The 25,926-nt window shown below is 38.6% G+C and overlaps 1 protein-coding gene across 1 annotated transcript; it reads right to left on the minus strand.

Moving 5' to 3' along the window:
* Positions 1–1,455: 1,455 nt before the first annotated feature.
* Positions 1,456–25,705, minus strand: LOC132480398 (UPF0547 protein C16orf87 homolog). Its single transcript, XM_060084586.1, has 4 exons — positions 25,510–25,705; positions 19,022–19,115; positions 8,850–9,032; positions 1,456–2,096 (listed from the first exon to the last, which is right to left on the minus strand). Exons 1-4 carry the CDS (start codon positions 25,573–25,575, stop codon positions 1,978–1,980), a joined length of 462 nt encoding a protein of 153 aa, XP_059940569.1. The 5' UTR covers positions 25,576–25,705; the 3' UTR covers positions 1,456–1,977.
* Positions 25,706–25,926: the final 221 nt, after the last annotated feature.

Below are 25,926 nucleotides of genomic sequence, written 5' to 3' on the forward strand. Positions count from 1 at the left end.
ATGGTATCAAACAGCAGCACATGCTACCGAGAAATCATTTATGAAAGCAAGAGCCAGTCGCTGAGGCAGACTTCATTGTTGTCTTATTTTTAGAAATTGCCACAGCCACCCCAGCCTTCACTCTGATCAGTCAGCAGCAGCAACATCAATGTAAGACCCTCCACCAGCAAAGATTATGACTCGCTGAAGGCTCAGATGATGGGTAGCAGTTTTTAGCAATTAAGTATTTTTTAAATTAAGGTATATACATTTTTTAAAAGACATACTGCTATTGTACACTGAAAAAACTACAGTACAGTATAACATTTATATGCACTGGGAAACCAAAAAATTCATGTGACTTGCTTTATTGTAATATTTGCTTTATTGCAGGGATCTGGATCTGAACCCACAATATCTTGGACTTATGCCTGTATTAAGTTCATAAACATTTTTAGATATTAATCTTAAGTTTTTTTCTCAAAATTTAAAGTTTTCTTATATTTCATAGATAAAATCACATTAACATTTCTGGGAATAAACTTTATTACTAGGGCTTTAAAATGCATACAAGATAATTGTAGTAGTACTTGCAGGTAAATATGGGGATTGAGGGAAAAGGAATTCTTAGGAAAATCCTACATCCTACCTAGAGAACCTCTTAAGCTCCCTCTGCTGGCTACCATTTAAATAAAGTAGAAAAAAAGGTAAACCTCTTTTCTTCTGGGAGGTAATGGGAGATGCACTCTGAAGCTGACAATACTGTTGTTGAAATTGAAAGGAAAGTTCTCTTAAGTAAGGGCTAAGTCTAACTGCTGCCTACATTCGCTAATAGGGCTTTAGGACTTCCAAACAGATGGGGGGGGGCGGTGCGGGGAGGCCACAGTCGACTTAAAATAAGGGAAGTCATTATCAAGTTGAATACATTAAGCATTAAATCGATATACAAAAATGTAAAAGCATTTAGTATAAAACAAATCAACTATAAACAATTATCATTTAACACTAGAAAATTAATAATTTAAATACAGTTCACAAAACTTCACTAGAACAAAAAGCTTATACCAAACTATTGAATCTATTAGTTTCAATATTAAGGTTTATTTTTTCCTCCAGAGTGAGGTTAAGTAACAATTTAAATAATTTTCAGGATGTATAAATGAACATCCATTCAGAAAGAACATTACTGCTTCAAAGTGGCTATCTAAGAAATATTTTGCATGTAATAAATATATTTTATGTTTAGGTTAACAGGCACCATCTTGAGAGCAAAAAAGTATTTTTTTAATTAATAAATAAATTACATTCAAGAAAACAAGGTGTTTATATCTGAAGTATGATATATCCTTAAATGTTTTTCTTCATATAGCACCCAAACTTCCAAACTAGAAAGTAGCTTCTAAAATATAACTCATACCTTAAGTTATAAAAATAAAGGCCAAGAAAAAAATCAATTTAAGACAAAATTTACAGTTTATATTATTAATTCCCCATTCAATAAAATATCAATTGCCAATTTACTAAATGAACTGCAAATATGCAATGTCAGTGTTGAAAATCTGAAATATATATTTTTAAAAGTCACTCTTTCTCAAAGTATTTAAAATATTGCATCTCTGGTGGCAAACCTGCAAACTATCATTTTATTTCTCTTGTTTTCTTACTTCCACTCCCAACCCTACCCCTTAATCTTGTAAAAGCCATCCAGCTTTTTTTCTTCTTTTCAGCGGGGGTGGGGGGGTGGGGGGGTGGGGGGGTTAATACATTATATCCCAAACACAAAACACTGACAATACTCCTTGGTAAACAAGGAAATCCCAGAACAGTCCAAGCCTGCAGCTTTGCTCCCAAAGTGTGCCACAGGCTAAATGATAAAGAAAAAAAAAACAATCAATGGCCCTTATTGATGCAGTCAGAATGCTCCTGGGAGTTCATAACTGTTTGAGAATTTGCTGATGTAATCCTGAAGAAAGTTTCAACACATTTTGCAGACAAATATCAGAGAATAAGTCTTTGATTAATAATTTTTCTATTTATTTCTGCCAAGGCGACTGAAAACACGAAAGCCTTTTCATCAGAGAGGTTAGCATAGATGTCAATTTCCTTTTCCTGTTTCTCTGTTAAAAGAAAAAGGGAAAGCTTTTAATATAAAGGCAGTAGATGCAGTTTTTTTTTAATTTAAAGTTTTCAAGTATTCCTTTAAATGACAATAAATATAATACATAATACTACAACATACACTAAATGTTATTAAGTATTATGCTACTGAACTGAAATTTTAAAATTACACAAAGGAGTTACTAAAATGCCATGAACTCAATTCTAAGACTAAATGGAGACTGTATATATTTCTATACACACAATCTAATATCAATATCATTTCTGTAAGAATCTCAAATATTTCTTTCTCCTCACTAGCATGAGCTGTTTCAATAAAAATGAATTTCCTCACCCTAAATATGGTCCCTTCTGAACATCAATGGTGCCTTTATGAATATATTAAGTTCTTCACCTTAGCCCTGCTATGGAAAATATGAATAACCAACATTTATTTCTACTTTTCCCCACCTGATTACAAATGTAATCCAAGTCTATGGTAGAAACTTTGAAAAATACAGAAAAAGAAAAAAGAAAAATCACTTATTATCTTATGAGCCAGTTAAATTCCATTAACATCTTTTGTGTATATTCTCCCAAATGATTTTTTCAGGCTCTACTATGATTCCACATTTGTATCATTTTTTGTTTTGTACTGACTTTTTAATCAAAGTTAAACACGAATATAGTTTAGAGTCAAATTATTTTTACAAAACATGTTACAAAAAAACAGAAGTCCTCCTCCCCTCACGCACATTTCCTACTCTTCAAATAAAACTACTTTTCCAGGTATTCCTTTTGGTTTTTACCTAAGTAACATATTTATCTGATGCAACATCTTGGATTTTTGGTTTTAAGCATTATTAATTGACTTTCCACCATGAAATGTTAGGATTTATTGTTTTCTGTCTCTTGCCCCCACCGTACTCTTCTTATCACATCTTCCTATTATAGTTATATTACCATTTTGATGAGATCAATATTGTGTTTACATTATTCACTGTGTAAATGATTTCACTTTTCCTGTACACTGTTTTCACTGAAGAGATTCTCTTTTTTCACTTGCTTAGTTTTCATTACTAATTGAACCCAAACTCTCTCCTAGTTGGATAAATCTTTCAGAATGTTTACACATATCAATCTTATCTTCTTGAAGAAATTCTATGCTCCAATGTGAAATGGTTGCTTTCTAGGCCTATTGCACAATTATCATCCGGAGATCTCTCGTCGACATCATGCTGGAGATTCTCCTCATCCCTCTCTTGAGTTGGACCCCGTGTCGTAGGTCCAGGATACTTTCTTGGTTTACTTATTCATTGATGCCATACATCTTGCAGTAGCCTCCTGAGAAAGGGAGTATGGGTAGCAAATTTTTTGAGACCCTGAATATCAGAAAGTGTCTTTAGTCTTTCTTCACACTAGTTAATAGTGTGATTGAGTAAAGACTTGAATATTTCCTCTTAGTCATTTTGTTTGTTTGTTTGTTTTTTTAAGAAGATGTTGGGGGTAGGAGTTTATTAATTAATTTATTTATTTTTGCTGTGTTGGGTCTTCGTTTCTGTGCGAGGGCTTTCTCTAGTTGTGGCAAGTGGGGGCCACTCTTCATCGCGGTGCGCAGGCCTCTCACTATCGCGGCCTCTCTTGTTGCGGAGCACAGGCTCCAGACACGCAGGCTCAGTAGTTGTGGCTCACGGGCCTAGTTGCTCCGCGGCATGTGGGATCCTCCCAGACCAGGGCTCGAACCCGTGTCCCCTGCATTAGCAGGCAGATTCTCAACAACTGCGCCACCAGGGAAGCCCTCCTCTTAGTATTTTAAAGGCAAAATACTGTCTTCCAACTACTGGTGTCACTGTTAAGAAAACCCTATACCACTTTTTACAGTTATTTTTTAAGTTATTGCTAAATTTATTACAGTTAAATATACAGATCATGGGCTTCCCTGGTGGTGCAGTGATTGAGAGTCTGCCTGCCGATGCAGGGAACACGGGTTCGTGCCCCGGTCCGGGAAGATCCCACATGCCACGGAGTGGCTGGGCCCGTGAGCCATGGCTGCTGAGCCTGCGTGTCTGGAGCCTGTGCTCCGCAACAGGAGAGGCCACAACAGTGAGAGGCCCGCATACTGCAAAAGAAAAATATATATATACAGATCATAAGTGTACAACTGGATGACCCATACCACAATCAAGATACAGAAAATCCCTCATGCTCCTCTCCAGTCAATCCCTCCCGACCCCACCAGCAACGATTGTTCTACCACCATAGATTTATTTTGCATGTTCTTGAACTTCATATAAGTGGCATGGTATAGTACGTACTGTTGTGTGTCTAGCTTCTTTCATTCAACATGTTTTTGAAATTCACTGATGTTGTTCATACATGAGTAGTTTGTTCCTTGCTGGGTAGTATTCCACTGTACCACTTTGATTATTTTCTCTGAACACTTGAAGGACCTTCCCTTTAACCAGAGAGATATGATTTATGATGATATGCTTTGGCATAATATCTAGTTTTAACCATCCATTGGTCTGGGAATTTGGTGAGGCATTTCAATATGGAAACTCAATGTCCTTCCCGTTTGGGAAAACTACTTGAATTATTTCACTGATGACTTCCCATCTACTTCATCTTCTATGTTCTTCTTCTGCAACATCAATTATTTACAGATGTGGACCTCGAACTAGTCCTTTAAATTTCTTATGTTTCTTATTCATTTTTTTTATCTCTTTTCCTATTGCTATACATTCTGGTACATTTCTTCAATTTTGTCTATAAGCCTTCTGTTAAAGTTTTACATTTCTGCAAATCATATAGATATATACATACATATATATATACTTTGAGATTCTCATTTTAAAGTTCATTTTCCAGGTACTTTTTTGACATCTGCAATTCCTTTTAAACATCATCTTGTTTTTCTTTCATGACTACCATATCTTCTCTTACAAAGAATATTAATGGTAGTTTTAATTTTTTTCTTCTCCCTGCAAAAACTTATCATATCCAAGTTATATTTTTATTCCTTTGTGAAAGCCTAACTGGAGAACTCAGTATTTACCATCTCCAATTTTCACCTAATCTTCCTCATATTAATTTGGTACTCCTGCCCTCAGTGATGCCTGGTGTTTCCTAGACCAGAGACTGTGTTTTCCCTTTCAAAGGATAAACTTGCAGGGAGGGGAGGTCAGGGTAAAGAGCCCTAGGAGGCTATTAAAACACAGACTTCAAATAGTCTTGTTTTTAGCCTCACCTTCACCTCTACACTTCCAGACATAACTGAGGTAAAAATTCCTGACCTTAGGCAGATGTGAAACAAAAATCAGTTTCTTTCTCAGCTTTCCTCAAAGGAGTTTACAATTTGGGTTTCTTGGGTCTGCTAAAGAAGTTACCACTTTCCAGAATTTTGCTGCTTCTCCCACTCCTTGTCCTTGTGGGACTTGGCCCTTTAAAAAAAAAATCCCTTTCATCCCTGTCATTTTACTAGGATTTGGGGAGGGTGCAGAGCTAGATGTGTTTATTCAATCCACCATCTTTAACGTGAAGTCTACATTAACTCTCTATGTTCATTAATAAGGTATTAAGAATTGCCCAATATATTTCAATCAGTCAAAATGTCACTCCTGGGGCTTCCCTGGTGGCGCAGTGGTTGAGAGTCCGCCTGCTGCTGCAGGGGACACGGGTTCATGCCCTGGTCCGGGAAGATCCCACATGCCGCGGAGCGGCTGGGCCCGTGAGCCATGGCCGCTGAGCCTGCATGTCCAGAGCCTGTGCTCTGCAACGGGAGAGGCCACAACAGTGAGAGGCCCGCGTACCGCAAAAAAAAAAAAAAAAGTCACTCCTACTTTACTAATATCCAGAATAATCATACCCCCCACATATAAAATGAAGACTTATTTTAAACCATCCAAAACCATTAAGTTTAATGGTTGGCTTTTATGATAATGTTGTTATCTAGATGTCTAAAAAGATTTCCTTTTCATTCCTTCTTCTTCCTATTTTTTTAAAAACAGAAAACAGTAAAGCCAATTAAAAATGTGCTTTTAGACACACTGTCAGGTTTTCCTTATTAGAATAAAGGTAAAGCTGGCTTTAAATTCTTCAAGTGCCCTATGAGCTGGGAATCAATAAATACTGAATTTAAGTAGCTACTTAACACTAAGAAGCATATCAAAGAAGTCTATTCTAAAATATACAGACATTTCAAAAGCTCATATTTTCTATCAGTATTATATTTAGAAAACATGGTCTGCTTTAAGGGTTTGTAAAATACAGCCTGCAAAATTGGTAAAATACAATTGGCAAAATCTGGCCTCCCACCTGTTTTTACAAAGTCTTACTGGAACACAGACATGCGCATTCATTTACGTATTCTCTATGGCTGTTTTCCAGACACAATGACAGAGCAGACTAGCTATGACAGAGACCCTATAGCCCCCGAAGCCTAAAATATTTATTATCTAGCTCTTTACAGGAAAAGTTTGCTGACTGCCCTCACCCCTGGCCTACGTTAAAAGATTCTATTTTATTATACAAAAATTCCTTGAGGTCCTCCCTGTTTGTATGAAAAGCATATCTTACTCTAGAAATAGCTTTCTTAAAACTTTTCTATAATAAACTAAAAATACCTGAAACCAATTTATAGCCAAATAAATGCTTTTTTCAAGTTAACATGAAATAAAAGATCCAAACCTGCATATATAAAGTCCTACCACAACTACAGAGCCTTCGTTTCCCCAAATAAAAAACTGTCATTATCTATTCTCTCATCTCCTCTGACCAGAAGCATTCCTTTTCCATTCTTTGGGTTATATTCCCTTTACTTCAACTGTAAAGAATGTTCTGGGGCTTCCCTGGTGGCGCAGTGGTTGAGAGTCCGCCTGCCGATGCAGGGGATATGGGTTCGTGCCCCGGTCCAGGAAGATCCCACACGATGCGGAGCGGCTAGGCCCGTGAGCCATGGCCGCTGAGCCTGCGCATCTGGAGCCTGTGCTCCGCAATGGGAGAGGCCACAACAGTGAGAGGCCTGCGTACCGAAAAAAAAAAAAAAAAGTTGTTTTCTGGGCCAAGCAGTATTTCCCTCTTTTCTTTTTTCTCTGTTGACTTTTTTTTTTAATTTATTAATTTTATTTTTTGGCTGCATTGGGTCTTCGTTGCTGTGCTCGCGCTTTCTCTAATTGTGGCGAGTGGGTGCTGCTCTTCGTTGCGGTGCGTGGGCTTCTCATTGCGGTGGCTTCTCTTGTTGTAGAGCACGGGCTCTAGGTGCACAGGCTTCAGTAGTTGTGGCACGTGGGGCTCAGTAGATGTGGCTCGCGGGCTCTAGAGCATAGGCTCAGTAGTTGTGGCGCACGGGCTTTGTTGTTCTGTGGCATGTGGGATCTTCCCGGACCAGGGCTTGAACCCGTGTCCCCTGCACCGGCAGGCAGATTCTTAACCACTGTGACACCAGGGAAGCCCCTCTGTTGACTTTTCTTTACCTAGTTTTCATTCTGAAACAGTCTTTAGCATATATTTTCTGATCATCCCAATGTTAAAGAAGCACCCTCAAGTTGAGAAAACAACTCAAACTCTCTGGAAGATCAGCATAATAGAAGGAAAGAGAAAAAGCAGTAAAATTACCAAAGAAATTAAGGAGTATAGAAGCACAGTCTTCACAGAATACAGTCAAAGACATTATAAACCTTAGTCCTTTAGCCATACAATATTTAAAAAATCTTTAACTTTGATAAAAGCTATACCAGTGAAGTTATTTTCCCTAACAGTAATACTTTTATTCAAACAGAAACACACAAAGCAGAGAGAAACGGTGAACAGGTAAAAATTCTCAATGTCTAAAATACATTTATATTTGAATATCTAAGACTGAATACCTGAAAAAGCAAAGCATAACTCACAAATAACATAAGAAGTTATAAACACATTTCACTGAAGAAATTATTTTAATAGAGGTTTTTGTGGTGTCTAACAACATTGTTATTTATTTTTAATTGAAGTATAGTTGATTTACTTGAGAGAGATTTTTAAAGAATTATAAAAAGCAACTATCTCGTTTTTTCATTTAATTACTGGCTTGAAAGTCCCACTTTTAAAAAGATATTCATGGGCATACGGGGTGCATTATACTATTCTTTTTACTTTTGTGTAATCTTTTAAATTTTCCACAATAAAATGTTTTTTAAAAGATGTACAAATCAAAGAAAATGAGAAGTTTTAGTTGATGGTTACAAACAAGTTATTGGTAGACACACTACTTATCAGAAGAAAAGAGAAAATCTATAAGGAGAATATGAATATGTTTTAGACCAAGAAGAATTCACCTTACTATCCAAAAGCTGCCTCAAAATAGGGAACAGAATAGGAGTAATTTAAAAATTCATACTGAAGAACACTTGAGAGTAAATTTTTAAAACTCACAGTATAATAGTTTCAAATAAGTCTTAACAGAATTCAGATTTATCTTTTAAAAAGTATAACTATTTTAACAGACTTATCCAGGATGTCATACACAAATTATCTCTGAACTTTACTATCATCAGTTTATAGCAAGGTGAATTTTACCTAATTTAAGCCTTTAATTTTCCAATAGGAATTAAATTTATGTGACTTTTTTAAAACAAGCATCTACCTGAGAGGAAATGCTTTTACAAACTAAAATATGAGTTGGAATTTTAAGTCCAGGAGTTCAATGCCTACCAAACACTTCACTACTATCTAATTTAGATGTTAGAAAACTTTAATACCTGAAAAAAAAACACACAACTGCTTGGATTTACTCATACCTCTTTCTTCCTCATGTTTTTTGGCAGATGCACTTTTAGGTCTTCCTCTTCCTCGTCTGATATGATCTGAATGGCTGTTACTTCGAGACCTCTTTCTGTTTTCTAAATCCTTATTTACTGTAGAATTTATCTTCTCTCGCCTAACTCTCTCTGTTCGCCTCCTCTTGGCCTCATGCTTGTTTTCTGTGTGGATGAATAAAAGTGATATATTTTAGGGCTTAGCAAGAACTGTTTGCCCATGTTCTCATTGCTTTCTTCTTTTTTTTTTTCTAAATAGCACTAGAGTTTGCTGCCTGGCATATTTTATAAAACTACAACCATAACATCCATATGTCCCTCACACCCATGCAGGAAAAAAAGAAATTCAAAAGAATTCAGATCCACATTAACACATGAGGTAGTAGGAATCTTATAACAAAAGACAAGTTTCTTTATTTGATACTTTTAATTTCAGCCCCTACAAGTTCACACAATTCCACAGCAACCTTTTTCCTTCTCTCTGTATCCAAGTTAAAAATGGTGAAGTACTACAAAAGGAAAATAAATATTCCATTCCTTTTTTCCCCCTACCCAAATTACAGATTGAAATATGTCAAATACACAGAAGCAAAACTGACCTTAGCCATAATATTTATATTAAAGTTCCCAATAAAAACCAAACAGAAAGTATCTAGGGAAAACATAAAAACACTAGGGAAGTAAGCAGTTTTCACTTTATCCACAGATTAGGTCATTTCTGACATTCTAAGAGCATGTGTATCCCAAATAAATGGCAATAGGGGAACTTTACTCAACATGGTGATTTAATTAATGCAAGGAGCCGCCCCTCTCACTCCAAACAGATCAAAAGTTTGGATAAGACAAACAACAATTTTTTAAAATTGCTTTAATACGTACCTGAATTCAAAAGAAAGAAAGAAAATTCACCAAATGCCTAAAACCATGGTGGTAAAGGGGCAAAACATATTAAAAAATTCATATCCCAAGAACTAAAGAGAACAATTTAAAAGGCTATATAGGGCTTCCCTGGTGGCACAGTGGTTAAGAAGCCACCTGCCAATGCAGGGGACATAGGTTTGAGCCCTGGTCTGGGAAGATCCCACATGCCGTGGAGCAACTCAGCCCGTGCACCACAACTACTGAGCCTGCGCTCTAGAGCCCACAAGCCACAACTACTGAGCCCACCTACCACAACTGTTGAAGCCCACGCGCCTAGAGCCCCTCCTCCACAAGATATGCCACCGCAATGAGAAGCCTGCACACTGCAACTAAGAGTAGCCCCCACCGGCCGCAACTAGAGAAAGACAGCGCGCAGCAGCAAAGATCCAATGCAGCCAAAAATAAATAAATGAAGTAAATAAATTAAAAATAAAATGAAGGGGCTTCCCTGGTGGCACAGTGGTTGGCAGTCCGCCTGCCAATGCAGGGGACACGGGTTCGTGCCCCGGTCCGGGAGGATCCCACATGCCACGAGCGGCTGGGCCCGTGAGCCCTGGCCGCTGAACCTGTGCGTCCGGAGCCTGTGCTCCGCAATGGGAGAGGCCACGGCAGTACCGCAAGAAAAAAAAAAAAAGAAAGTCAAATTTCCTGACCAAAGACTATAAGTCCCCTTATAAACCTGACATTTGCCTCTCACCCATCTAATCTCATACCACGTTGTTCAGTACTCTCCAGACATGCCTTCCTTTTAATAAAACAAGTTCCTTCCTCCCCTTGAGTCTCTGCATTTGTTAATCCTTCTGCCTAGAGCTTTCTTCCCAAGGCTCTTCATGAGACAGGCTTTATTTCCTTCAGATGTCAATTTATAGGTCACCCCTCTGAGTCTCCCAGCCCAAGTTACTTTCTATAATCTACTACTACTACTACTAATATAGCCTTTCTATAATTTTCTTCTACTACTACTTCTACTTCTACTACTACTACTGCTAATACTACTACTACTACTACATTTATTTATATGCTCAATATGTCTCCCCCATCAAAATATAAGCTCTATGAAAGTTGGGATGCTTTTGTCTGTCTCATTCACAGAACCTAGAACGTTACCTACACACTTTAAGTGGTGCTGAATAAATAAAACCAGACTGAACACATGATTTATTTCACTGTCTTCTCAAAAATCCTACTGAAATGAGAACATGGGTAAAAAGGTAAAGGGAAAAAGGAAAATAAATCCGCAGTGCTTGAAACAGGAAAGGGTGCTATTAACGATCTGAAATTACAGAATTTCAGCAAACTGGCAAGCTGACAGATTCTAAGTAACCAGAATAGAAGAAACTAAAATTCAAAATAAGAATAAGAGATACCTCCTATAGAAGGGATCGCTGTTCTTCCCAAAGATACTCCCAGGACAGGACAAAAAGTACAGTAAGGAACAGCAGGCCACAGGGTGATCATCAGAATAACTAGAACTACTGCAGAACAGTTGGGCCTATGTATACAAAGCAACACAAGGATGTAAAGCTCTTGGGAACCAAGCGATGTTCCAGGGGACTTTGAATCTCCACAACACAGAAAGAAGAAACAAACAAACAAAAAAGGCAGTTCCTCATAAAAATGAAATACTATAAAGGATTTCACATTCTGTCCCAGAATGAAACCTTCCTTATTTTGGCAATCATGGATTTCAACAGCATTCCCCAGCTCACCTAATTTACATCTAAAAGCCTGCCAATAAGCTTCTTCCAATTGTACACTAAAAAGATGTCGAAATAGACTTTCAAAACAGTGTAGGATATTCATGCAAGTTATCTACACTGATAAACCAAGGCCTTCATTTATAAATATCAACAGGCAGTTAAGGATTACCAGCTATTTGAAGAAAATTAAAAGTGTGAGAGAGAGAAGGAGCAAGATAAAACATGCGGAACAGGGAGTTTCCTAGTGGTCTAGTGGTTAGGATTCTGGGCTTTCACTGCTGTGGCCCGGGTTAAATCGCTGGTCAAGGCCAAAAACAAAACAAAAACAAAAACATGAGGAACAAAGGTAGTTCAGGAAACAAAAACATCTTAAAACATTTCAAAGCATACCTTCAGAAAGTATTATATCATTAAGAGTTTTTTGCAGAAATAGAAAACTCCATCCTAAAATCATATGGAATCTCAATGGACCCCAAATAGCTAAAACAATCTTGGAAAAGAACAGAGAATCACACTTCTTGATTTCAAAACTTTTCTAACAAAACTACAGAAATCAAAAAAATGTAGTACTGAGCTTCCCTGGTGGCGCAGTGGTTGAGAGTCCGCCTGCCGATGCAGGGGACACGGGTTCATGCCCCAGTCCGGGAAGATCCCACATGCCGCAGAGCGGCTGGGCCCGTGAGCCATGGCCGCTGAGCCTGCGCGTCGGGAGCCTGTGCTCCGCAACGGGAGAGGCCACAACAGTGAGAGGCCCACGTACCGCAAAAAAAAAAAAAAGTGTAGAACTGCCTTACCAGAGACATACAGACCAATAGAATAAAATAGCCCAGAAATAATTCCTCGAATATATGGTCAAATTATTTTCAATAACAGTAGCCATGAAAAAACAGTACTTTCAACAAGTGGTAATTGGGAAAACTGGATATCCACAGGCAAAAAAATGAAACTGGACCCTTATCTTATACCATATACAACAGCGGCCCCCAACCTTTTTGGTACCAGGGACTGGTTTCCTGGAAGCCAATATTTCCCCCGCCCCGCGGGAGGGGCGGGGCAGGGGGGACGGTTCAGGAGGTAATGCGAGCGATGGAGAGCAGCAGAAGAAGCTTCGCTTGCTCACCCACCACTCACTTCCTACTTTACGGTCCGGTTCCTAACAGGCTGCGGACTGGTAGCAGTGCGTGGCCCGGGGATTGGGGACCCCAATATACAAGAATTAACTCAAAATTGATTAAAGATCTAAATATAACAACTAAAACTATAAAATGCTTAGGAAAAAAACAGGGGGAAAACTTCAAGACAGTGGATTTGTCAATGATTTCTTGGATATGACACCAAAAGTACCGGCAACAAAAGAAAAAATAGACAACTTGGATTTCATCAAAATTAAAAACTTCTGTTCAATGCATGAACAAAATGTAGTAAGTACATACAATCGAATATTATTCAGGAAGGAAATTCTGACACGTCACAGCGTGGATGAAGACATTATACTAAGTGAAACCAGACATAAAAGGACAAATATTGCATGACTACACTTATAGAAGGTAACTACAGTAGCGAAATTCAAGTTCACAGGCCCAGAAAGAATAGTAGTGGCCTGGGGCGTGATGCAGGCGGGGAGTGGGAGGAAAATGGGGAGTTACTGTTTTATGTGTATGGAGTTTCAGTTTTGGAAGAGGAAAAGTGTTCTGGAAATGGACAGTGGTGATGATTAAGCACATGATATGAATGTACTTAATGCCACTAAACCGTACAACTTAAAACGATTAAAATACTAAATTTGGGGATTTCCCTGGTGGCGCAGTGGTTAAGAATCTGCCTGCCAATGCAGGCGACGTGGGTTTGAGCCCTGGTCTGTGCTCTGAGACATGCCTAGGGCCTGTGCTCTGCAACAAGAGAAGCCACTGCAATGAGAAGCCCACGCACCGCAATGAAGAGTAGCCCCCGCTCACTGCAACTAGAGAAAGCCCATGCACAGCTACGAGGACCCAACACAGCCAAATAAATAAATAAATAAATAAATAAAATTAAAAAGAAAAAGTAGGGGACTTCCCTAGCAGCCCAGTGGTTAAGACTTCACCTTCCAAAGCAGGGGGTGCAGGTTCGATCCCTGGTCAAGGAGCTAAGACCCACATGCCTCGTGGCCAAAAAACCAAAATATAAAACAGAAGCAATATTGTAACAAATTCAATTTTATTTTATTCAATAATAAAAGACTTTAAAAATGGTCCACATTAAAATATCTTTAAAAGAAAAAGTAGGATTATCCTTATAGTACAATGGAAAGAAATTTTAGCATGACAGCTGTGCAACAGACCTAAAATCAGTCTTGATTAGAAGAAATCAGAGGATTCTATGAGAAATGTCTTTTAAAGATGAATATAGATATCATTATATAAACTATATGATTAAGAACTTTAAAAAAAGGCACAGAGATGAAGGTATGTATTTTTTCATCAAAAGGCAAAATAAAAACTATGTTCCATATATGAATGTACAGCAATTTTAAGTGATTAGCATGTAAGGAACAATGTTTTCTGAAATAACAAAACCAAATCTTCACTGTCAAGTAATCCAGAGTTGAGGATCACTTACTACTGATTAATGTTCAATCATTTTGGGTTCCTAAAAGGTACTGGTGATAATCATTTCTCCATTTTTCTTCCTTAACTACAAAAGTGAGTATGTCATTTATAGACTTTACTTATTTATCAGCCTTTCCCTGTTAGAGAATAATTTAAAAATTAGGTTTAATATTTTTATCCCTTTTTCCTTCCTCCAATAAAAAATAGAATTTATTTAATTTTGTTATTTATTTGACTAAGCTTAACCCAAAGCTTATACTCACTGAGAAATTAACAGTTAAATACTAATAAGCTATTCAAAATTCTTACCGTTTTAAATCTTTTTCTTACCTTTAGAGGAAGTCTTTTATAAACTAGTATCTCAGTTAGATTTTCAGTTTACTTTTTCTTTACAGTTTTTATAATGAAAAAAATTTAAAGGTATATCCATTGTTATTAAATGCAAAATAGCACCCTTGATGTCACTAAACCACCCAGAACACCCATTTGGAAAACTAAATTTAAAGATTTGGAACAAACTAAGTTTGTTCTCACTAAAAACTGCTTCTGTCAGTATTTGGTGACTGACCAAATACCTGAATAGATTACTACTACAGCAGTGAAGGTTTAGGCCACAGTACAGGTACTTTCAATCTTAGGAAATACAGTATTTCCTTTAATTTCTTTTTTTTTAAATTTCTTCAGATTGACAGATGAAGACTCAACCTCAAGGCTACTTTTTAAACTCTCAGTCAACCATTCAATTTAGAAATGAAATCCTCCATGAATAACATAGTCAATTTTAAAAAATTTATCTCCATTTAATATTGACCCCCTGAAAAAGATAAAAGAAACAATATTACATTCCTAACGCATTTAGAAAGGTATCAAAGAATAATTAATTAATTGCCTTGAGGTTCTATGCACTTCTACAAAACACTGAGTATTAATACAGCTTTATTTGTAACACTCATCTTTTCCTCTCACCGAAATTAATATATTTTTACAATTTAAAATTAATTTCCATAATAGATTTTATTTATCTATATTTTCAGCTAGCAAAGTTCTAGATTGTTCTAGCGTCCCACCTCCCTATTTTCATGTATGTTATGAAGATATAAAGATGATTAGTGTATTTGCAAAATGTGAGTTTTCAACATTTCAAATCTAGATAAATCTATGACTTAACAGATTATTTTCCTCCTGCATGTCCCACAAAGTTACAATAATTAAATAAGAGGTTTCAACCCACTGAAATTTCAAATAATCTTTTATAGCTATGATTTTAAGATAAGTGCAATCTGAGCTTTAAAGACATTTCTTTTTTGTTTTAAATGTTTAATTATGCAAATAAAAGTCTTCCTTGGGGACTTCCCTGGTGGTACAGTGGTTAAGAATCCACCTGCCAATGCAGGGGACATGGGTTTGAGCCCTGGTCTGGGAAGATCCCACATGCTGTGGAGCAACTAAGCCCATGTGCCACAACTACTGAGCCTGCACTCTAGGGCCTGTGCATGCTGCAACTACTGAGCCTGCATGCCGCAACTACTGAGGCTACATGTCACAACTACTGAAGCCCACGCGCCTAGAGACCACGTTCCGCAACAAGAAGCCACCGCAATGAGAAGTCCGCGCACAGCAACGAAGAGTAGCTCCCGCTCGCTGTAACTAGACAAAGGCCGTGTGCAGCAACGAAGACCCAATGCAGCCAGAAAAAATTTTAAAAAAGAAACTTAATTGTAAAAATTAGTATTTATTGAGTACCTATAACATACCAAGCTTTCTTTATATTAGACATTTTCATATGCACTTCATCTACACTTCAATCCTCTAAGGTTGGTACTACAAATCTACATAAACACAAGTAAACAGCAGCTGCCCCTGGAGGTTAATTAACCTGTTAGAGAGTGTCCAAACTGGAATCTGAATCTGAAGCCAGATCTTCCATATAATATATAACAACATATAGTACATGTCTGTACTATACCAAACTGATTTCCAGGCTTTCAGTACTCTTAATCCTTCTTAAAACTCTTTCCTCCTTTGGTTCTACAGCACAGTCTATCCCTGATATTTCTCTGTCCTTTCTACTCTTTGTTTCTTTTGATGGTTCTTCTTCCTCCTCCCTAGGATTTCTAGGCTTCAATGTTCCATCTTCACTTCAAGGTCGCAAGTCTACTCTTATTAAACAACAGAACCTTAGGAAACTCCAAACGTAAAATAATAATGAACTGCTTCTCACTCATCACACTGACTTATGTAACACCACTCTCTGTTGGCTGTTCTCCTGCGGCTGACATTTCTTCTCAGCTGAAATGACCTCCCTACCCACTTCTACCCTTTAAGATTGGAGTCTGCCAGAGTTCAGTCCCTGAACCTGCTTCCTCTTCCTACTCTATAGACTCTATAGAACTAGCTCATCCATTTCCATGATATCAACAACCATGATGATTCAAAACCTTTCTCTCTAGCTGAGGCTATTCCCTGAGCTTCAGACTGTATGTCCAACTGGGAAAAAAAAAAAAATCCACACGGATGATATTTCACAACTATATCCAAACATAGTTTCTTCATCTTTCCCTCAAAACTTGTCTTCCCTTTTAGCTTCCCTTTCTAACCAGTAATCCCAGTCAGAAATCTTGGAGTCATTCTAAAGTCTTCCCTCTCCTTCAAATGATTCTAAATTCTTAACACTTGTAGCATCTGTCCCTTTTCTCTGTCCTCATTTACATTTCTTCCTTACCTCATTTCTCACCTGAATTGTTGGTATATAGAAGGGTCTCAAAAATATTTGTTGAGTGAAAAACTAATAAACACAATTGTCCCACTAATAGCATGGACCATGTCTTATTCATTTTGGAGCCTCGGAACTGAGTTGACATGCCACCCCAGCAAATCTACTGAATGAATCATTCCAAGGTTCCCATACCCAAATCACACTCTTAGGAAACAAGAACCAGGAATTGATTTTTAACAGTTCTCTGGATGACTCTTATATAACCAATCCAGCAACAGCCTTTAAGAACTAATGAATTAATAGTAAGTCCATTACCATGTTGAAAGGGAGCAAACTCAGAGGTAGAAATGGAATTAAAACTGCTTTCCTCCCATCTCTCCACAGACCTAGGATAAACAGACCTCTCACAGACATAAATATAAGTAATTCTTAAATCATCTCCTACTATAACCATTCTTTGCCTAACTCGGCATCCTCACTCAGTTAACATACAGCAAAAGCTCACTTCCACCTTGTAACCCCACAAACTATTCTGTAGACAGAAGTCAGAATGATCTTTCTAAAAGGCAAATCAGAGCATGCCACCCTCCCCTCACCTCATCGCACATCCCAGGGATAGTTTCTCCTCACACTGTAAGAACAAAAACCAAAATCTTACTCTCGTTTACAAAGCCTTATATAAATAATCTGGCCCCTGCTTATCCCTCTGGCCTCATATCGAACACTCTCCTGGTTTTACTGTCTACACTGCAACCATGCTGGCCTTTTTGTTCCTAAAATATACCAAACTTTTAACAACCTTAAAATTTTTGCATTTGCTATTTCATCTGTCAAGAATGGTTTTCTTCCTGATCTTATTATGGCTACTACCTCCCTGTTCCTATTCAGCTTCAGCCTAAAATGTCACCTCTCAGAGAAGCTTCCAAACCACTCAATCAAAAGTAGCCTTCCAGTCACACACCTCAGCACTCTATTTTAATTTCTTACAATATCACAAGTTGATATTCTCCCTGTTCATCTGTTCTCTATTTCCTGCCCACAAGAATGCATTAAGCTCCATGACAGCAGTGAACCCGCCTTGATAGTAAATTCATTCATTACTTTAGGCCCAAGGCTTAGAACAGTGCCTAGCATACAGCAGCAGGTGCTCATATATACACTTGCAATCAATCTACTCTTATTTGGGGATCATGAACATACAAAGTTCTGACTTTATCAAAGAACAAATAACAAAATTTCATTTTTTAATAAATATATCTGTTGAACAAATCCAATTTGTCTATATTAATGGGAAGGTAAAATTCAAACAAAAAAATTTTTAGATATTCTATATCAGGGAATTACAAAAAATAACCAATGTATCTAAAAATTATATTCACACCAAAATCAGGTTATATTTTTTCAGTCACCAGTTTAAAAAAAAAACAAACCTACTTTAAAGTTGTTACACATGTACCAGCACTATGAGAGGAAAAACCAAATGTCCATCAAGCAGTAAACAGATAAACAAATTGTGGCATATCCACACAAAGAATACTATTAAGCAATAAAAAGGAATGAATACTTATTGATATACACAACAATATGGCCGAATCTTAAATTATGCTCAGTGAAAGAAGTCAGGCAATAAAGATTACATACTGTATGATTCCATTTATATAATGTAAAGTTCTAAAATTCCATTTATATAATGTAAAGTTCTAAAATAGCAATAAAGATTACATACTGTATGATTCCATTTATATAATGTAAAGTTCTAAAATAGTTACAAAGGGGAACTAGAAAGCTTATGGGAATGATGGACATGTTCATTATCTTGACTGTGGTGACTGGTGTAAACACATGACAAAACTTATCAAACATACACTTTAAATATGTATAATTTATTGGAAGTCAATTATACCTTTAGTAAACATTTAAAATTTTTTTTAAAAAATCAGATTAGGTCACTCCCTTGCTTAAAACCCTTCAATGGCTCTCCATCCTCCAAAAATAAAAAATAGAAAATTTGTTACAAGCTTTATCAGCATTACAAGGGAGTTAACATTTAAATAGAATGAACAGCATACTCATGTCATAAGGTGATTTCCAATAGCTAATAAAAACCAAACACATACTTCAATAGACTTTAATTTTTAACTTCAACAAAAATTGAATAGTAAATTCACAAAAATTAAATTTAAATTTCTACATCAAAAAGCTAAAAATGTGGTAAACTCTCACAATTACCTGTAGAAGATGATTTTTCTGGGTGTTTTGCATTTAAAAGTTTTCTGCTAATAAATATGTAACCACAGGGACATGATTTACATGCAACAGGAACCTGTAGACAAAAAAAAGAAACAATTTATTATTACTATTTTTCTGTTCTTAAACTTCTCAGTGTTTATGTACTCTCCTAAACTGAATGATAAATTACTTGAAGTAGGAATCATGGATTTATTTAAACCCCACCTCCTGACAACAAATTATGAGATGGGTATTGTGTCCTCTAAATCTTCACATTCTACTAACACACTACAATAACTATGAATGCAGCAAATGCATGGTAAACATGTGCTGATGTGAGTGAGCAACAGAAAGCCACAATAGGGTCAGAGCCAAGGAAAATATATGGGAAAAAAGGTAGCATTTCCTAAAATATTAGTTTGAAAGCAGTTTATATAGAATAAATTGGAAAAGGGGGCATGATTGGGAAATCATTAAAGTAATCCCAGCATAACATTATGAGGGCCCCACTGGAATAGTGAGAATGGAAATGGAGAGAAGGTAGATCTACAAGACATTTCAAAAGAGTAAAGAACTGAAAACAACCCAGGTTCCAACATGAGCGGGTAAGATGCCGATTACTACCAAAAAAAAAAAAAAAAAGTTTACAACAACCAGTTTGAGGAGCAAAGGTGTTGTACAAACAAAAGAGAGTGTGGGACAAAGCAGGAGCTGAGATCTAGTATCTTACAGTCTCAGCTCCAGGAAGGACGTTGGATAAAACACAAGCTCTTCAGGCTTCTGTTTCTAAATCTGTAAATTATTTTTACAAGTGTCCCCTTTCTCCATTTCAAGTCTGTCAATATTTTTCTAAAGCCAAATGTTAGGGACTTCCCTGGTGGTGCAGTGGTTAAGAACCCACCTGCCAATGCAGGGGACATGGGTTTGAGCCCTGGTCTGGGAAGATCCCACATGCCGTGGAGCAACTAAGCCCATGAGCCACAACTACTGAGCTTGTGCTCTAGAGCCCACAAGCCACAACTACTGAACCCGTGTGCCACAACTACTGAAGCCTGAGCACCTAAAGCCCATGCTCTGCAACAAGAAAAGCCACCGCAATGAGAAGCTCGCACACTGCAATGAAAAGTAGCCCCTGCTCACCGCAACTAGAGAAAGCCCGCATGCAGCAACAAAGACCCAACACAGCCAAAAATAATAAATAAATAAATAAATAAATTTATAAAGCCAAATGTTATTGAAAATCATTGAAAAAAGCTTTAGCTGGGCCTCCCTGGTGGCGCAAGTGGTTGAGAGTCCGCCTGCCGATGCAGGGGATACGGGTTCGTGCCCCGGTCTGGGAGGATCCCATATGCCGCGGAGCGGCTGGGCCCGTGAGCCATGGCCGCTGAGCCTGCGCGTCCGGAGCCTGCACGTCCGGAGCCTGTGCTCCGCAACGGGGGAGGCCACAACAGTGAGAGGCCCGCATACCGCAAAAAAAAAAAAAAAAAAAAAAGCTTTAGCTTTCCCTCCACAATTGTTTCACTAATATTAACCTTAATGATCCCTGGACTCAGGGCACATTCACTGAAAACCAGAAATTAATCTCAACAAAAAGTACTCACAGAATAGTAATTACAATTCCCTTTGTAAGATAAGTTCCATTTGCCCACTGTTCTACTTATGTAAAAGTTTAATCACTACTATAAAGCTTTCATCAATTTATGTAGAGAATGCCTCATGTTCTAGAATATAAATATGTGATCTAAATAAGCTAAATCAGAATTTTGGCAGAATTCCTTTTCTTTGCATAAAAATACTGAACAAAGAATTCTAGTTTGTATTTATGAAAAATAACAATGAATCTATAAAAATAATCAAACTCCAGGTATGTCTAACAGCTTGCTTTATCAAGAATGTAACGAGGGCTTCCCTGGTGGCACAGTGGTTGAGAGTCTGCCTGCCGCTGCAGGGAACACGGGTTCGTGCCCCGGTCCGGGAAGATCCCACATGCGGTGAAGCGGCTAGGCCCGTGAGCCATGGCCGTTGAGCCTGCGCGTCCGGAGCCTGTGCTCCGCAACGGGAGAGGCCACAACAGTGAGAGGCCCGCGTACCGCAAAAAAAAAAAAAAAAAAAAAAAAAAAAAAAAAAAAGAATGCAAAAAGATTCTTCCAAACCATGACAGAAAATGTAGTTACATTTCTTAATACTGTAAAATCTGCCTAAAATAGGTATGTTTTGTCATTTTAAAAATTTCACATCTTCACAGAAACCAAGCTGAAAGGTACTGACTCATTTCCTTTATACTTAAACACATCATTAACGGCATCCACGGCAATATAAATTGTTTTAAGTTAATGCTACCCAAAAAAACACAGAACGTGATGTTCTTATTCAACATACCCTTTGCTACTCAACAACCATTTTCTTTCAGCTATTGAAACTCAACAAATTGAAATTTAATTGTCTTATACACAAAAAAATTATATCAACCCATGTCCATAATTAACAGAGTACTACAGTTAGATGAGAAATGTACATTCGGCTTTGGGATGACTAATTCAATTGACAAGCTGATTTACATCCCTTAATGAAAGTGTCTTATGCTCAAGGAACATTCATGGACCTGAGCTAAGTCACCCTAAGGTCCTTTTGAAAATGTAAAGTTCCTTCCCCTCACACCAACCCTGAAGAAAACCCAACTAACCACCACCACAATACAGATCCTGTAAAAAGAATTATTAAATGAGGTAGACAACTTCAGTTATATTAATCTCTTTAAATTATTGTATAATTTGGATTTTAAACAAACACCTAAACTTCCATGAAATTTCAGTTGTAATGCCAAAGACAACAGTAATGAAAGTTCTAATGCTATACTTTCAGGATTTTAAAATGCAAGAAAAAAAATTTGAAGTGTTGTTTACTGATGGCTTGTGAATCAATTTATTCCTTGAAGAATAGATATTTAGGTTGTAGGCATGTTTTACAAGTAAGAGGCTTAAAAAACAACTGCAAAAAACAAAATCCTGACCCTATATTGTTTCACTGACTTTAAAAAGCTCAAAAATAACCACAATACAGAGAATCCATCTATACTCTTTGTTGCTAAGAGCATCAAAGTTATGTACAGCAGACATATTTGCTAAATGTCACATAAAATTTCCTAACATTTTTTCCTAAAAGGGGGAAAAAGCTGATGTAATAAAGAAAAAAAAAAAAAAAGCAAAAACAGAAACATACACCAGAGATCCCAGAAAAATAATAAGAATCCTGACTACTACTACACTCAAAATGGCTCAGTAACTTGAGTTAGTGGATGTGAAACCCGTTGAAAATGAAAAGTATTGTGGTTTAGATATTTCAGAACTATATTTTCAAATGGGGGAATGTAAAAGGGGATGTAATAAAGCAACTGAAAATCTAGGTCTTTCTTGTTTGCTGATCTCTGTACCTGTTTTTAAACTTACACACACATATATAGAACTTATGTAAATATACTCAACTGAGGCAATCTCCTCAAACTTTAAAGAGTTTATATTTATGTTTATAAACTATATCTAAATTCTAATTTAATATTCATCAGGCAACTTAGAATAACAGCAGTATTCTAAAGCTTTTTTTAAAAATGGCTTTCTGGATTATAATTTTTTTCTCATTTATAAGAAACCTGTACTTTCAAATAACTAGAAAACTAAAATTAATCTATTATTTTCTTCAAGTGAGTTACTTTTAGTAAAAGATAAATCGCTTTTAAGAATCACCAAAAGTTTGAATTAGTCACCATGTATGTTATCTTCTCTTAAGTATTTAGAATAAAGAACACTACAAATCAACATTTTAAATTATGTTGTTGTAGCCTGTTATGGAATGAATTGTGTCCCCACCCCCCAAAAACACCCCAGCAACAAATTCGTATGTTGAAGCCCCAACCCCCCAACATGATAGTATTATCTGGAGATGAGATAATTAGATTTAGATGAGGTCATGAGGGTGGAGCCCTCACGAATGCATTAGTGTCCTTGGAAGAGACACCAGAAAGCTCTCTTTTCTGCCAGGATCTTGGGACTTCCAGCCTCCAGAACTGTGACAAAATAAATTACTGTTGTTTGAGCCACCCAATCTATGGTATTTTGTTATGGCAGCTGGAGTGGAGGTTGTGTGTGTAACAACAAAACAGAATGTGACATTTCCAAATAAAATGCTGATCACGTTTTGTTGAATAGTTACAGGGACTCCTACAAGTTTACTATCCTTTCCTCTTTTTTTAACGAGTATATTAAAAACAGGTTATTTTCCCCAAAAGGTTACTGTATGCCAAATACAACAAGGTCAGGATTTGCAATAACTGACGCCCTACAGAAACTGGAATGCATAATGCATACCATGTAAACCTTATACTTCTGCACAATTAAACGGAACAAATGGAAATGATTTAAATATTGAAATAATCTTCGACAAGGAGACTTAAATAGAAAAGTCCAACTTTTTCAGAATTTAACAAATTTAGTTTAATAGTAAGAATGGAAATTTAGGACTTCTTGGGTGGCTCAGTGGTTAAGAATCCGCCTGCCAATTCAGGGGACACAGGTTCGAGCCCTGGTCCGGGAAGATCCCACATGCCGCGGAGCAACTAAGCCCGCGCACCACAACTACTGAGCGTGCGCTCTAGAGCTCGCGAGCCACAACTACTGAAGCCCTCGCGTCTAGAGCCTGTGCTCCACAACAAGAGAAGCCACCGCAATAAGAAGCCCGTGCACCGCAATGAAGAGTAGCCCCCCGCTGGCCGCAACTAGGGAAAGCCCCATGCGCAGCAACAAAGACCCAACACAAATCTTTAAAAAAAAAAGAGGGCTTCCCTGGTGGCGCAGTGGTAGAAAGTCTGCCTGCCGCTGCAGGGCACACAGGTTCGTGCCCCGGTCCGGGAAGATCCCACATGCCGTGGAGCGGCTGGGCCCGTGAGCCATGGCCGCTGAGCCCGCGCGTCCAGAGCCTGTGCTCCGCAACGGGAGAGACAACAACAGTGAGAGGCCCGCATACCGCAAAAAAAAAAAAAAAAAAAAAAAAAAAAGAAGTAAATAAATAAAAATAAAAAAATAAATTAAAAAGAAAGGAAATTTAACTCTGTTTTGGAAAACATGGCTAAATTGTTTTTAAAATGCATACTCAATAAACTCATACAATCAAAAAACCGTAATTCTCCTTGCACAGTCTTCCTCTGATCAGCATATCTATCATTGCCCATAAAAGATACTGAATAAAACATGTAACATTTTCTGTTAAAAGATTTGATCAACCTTTAAGCTTGCTCCTTAAAGTATGCACTAAAATCAGCTTATTAAAAAAGTCTTCAGCCATTTCAAATTACTCCTGATTTTTAAAAAAAAATGAAAGAAAGAAAAAGGGAGAAGAGGTAATCATTTTGAAAAAATTCTCTCAGTGGAAAAGAAAAAAACACACCCAGATCCGCATGTTGGCGTGAAATAGGGCCCTTACTAATGTTTCTAACTGAGAGAGTCTTAACTCATTAGATTATAAGGTTTAGAGGAACTTGTATTATTCTAGTAAAAAATGAGGCATCCTTAAACTAAAACGGTTAAGATGAGATTTTTAAAAATTACAGCTATGACACCATTAATTCTGTGTAGAAAGCAGTCATTTAAAATTCATAAAAACACATACATATTTTTTAGAAGATCTGGAAGCAGAAAATGCCAAATTTTTAGCAGTGGATACCGCGGCGGGTAGGGGGAAGTGAGGAGCGCTCAGAAAGGAAGGGCTTCAATGGGGGCGTTATTCAATAACGTTCCATTTAAAACAATGTACAGAAAGGATTCACGATTATTTACGTCAAAAATATAATAAATATATTTAAGAGAAAAAATCTCCATATTTCGCCGAAACTTAAAACTATTACACTGCGGGCCTTTCTGTCACATTTAAGCATCCGCCCAGGTCGCGGGGGAACAGTTTTGGGGGTCCACCGTACACATCTGAAACGGGAACAAAGCAACCCTGCCTGGCAGAAGGCGGATTTCGGAGCCAGGAGCCCGGACTCGGAGTCGGCACATCGGGCATTCTCTTCGGGGCAGGAGGGGGCTGAGGGACCGAACTCGTCCACTTAGGCTGCTGCCCCACACTCCTGCCGCTGTCACCGGAGCCGGACAGGCGATTCGGGGAGGGTCCGGACAGGGCGCCCCGTCAGCTCACGATAAATCCACGCCCCCTCTCACGCGGCTGGCCACAGGGCAAGATACTCGCCCGTCTGACCGCCGCCAGGTGGGCACCGGCCGGGGCGCGGCCACGGGCGCTTCCCCGGCAAGCCCTCGGCTCTACCCGGCCGGTTGCGGGCTCCCATCGTGGGCAGAGCTCGAGGGCCGGCCCACACGCTCAGCCGCTGGGACCCCGGCGAGGCGGCCTCTCCACAGCCAGCGGCCGCCGGCAACGGACGCCCGCCCGCGCGCACCCGCCCCACCGGCCCGTGTGCCCGGTGCCCGGCCCCCGGCGCCCACCTGTTGGTCGCACTCGGGGCATGATTTGGTGGCCATCTTCACTTTCTTGGCTCGAGTTGCAGACATGCTCCTCTCTGGCGGCAGCGGCGGCGGAGGCAGTGGCGGCGGCAACGGCGGCGGCGGCGGCGGCGGCAGCCCGGGCTCCGCCCCTCGTACTTCAGCAGCCCAGCCTCCGCCCGTCGGTCCCCGCTGGCCACACTGAGGCTCTGAAGGGCGCGCGCGCGCGCGTGCGCGAGCTCGCGCGGAGCCTGCGTGCCGAGGGGGCGGGGCGCGGCGTGCGCGGGCTCCGAGGGACCGCGGAACACGGCCCCACCCACACCGCTCCGGTCCTCTAGGGCGTACCGATTCTCACGAGAGGAGACCGACTGGATAGTCCGGCGGGACGATAGACACGCCCTCTCTGGGCCAGACGAACGG

The sequence above is a fragment of the Mesoplodon densirostris genome, chromosome 19 (genome assembly GCF_025265405.1).
Source record: "Mesoplodon densirostris isolate mMesDen1 chromosome 19, mMesDen1 primary haplotype, whole genome shotgun sequence".
Classification (NCBI taxonomy): domain Eukaryota; kingdom Metazoa; phylum Chordata; class Mammalia; order Artiodactyla; family Ziphiidae; genus Mesoplodon; species Mesoplodon densirostris.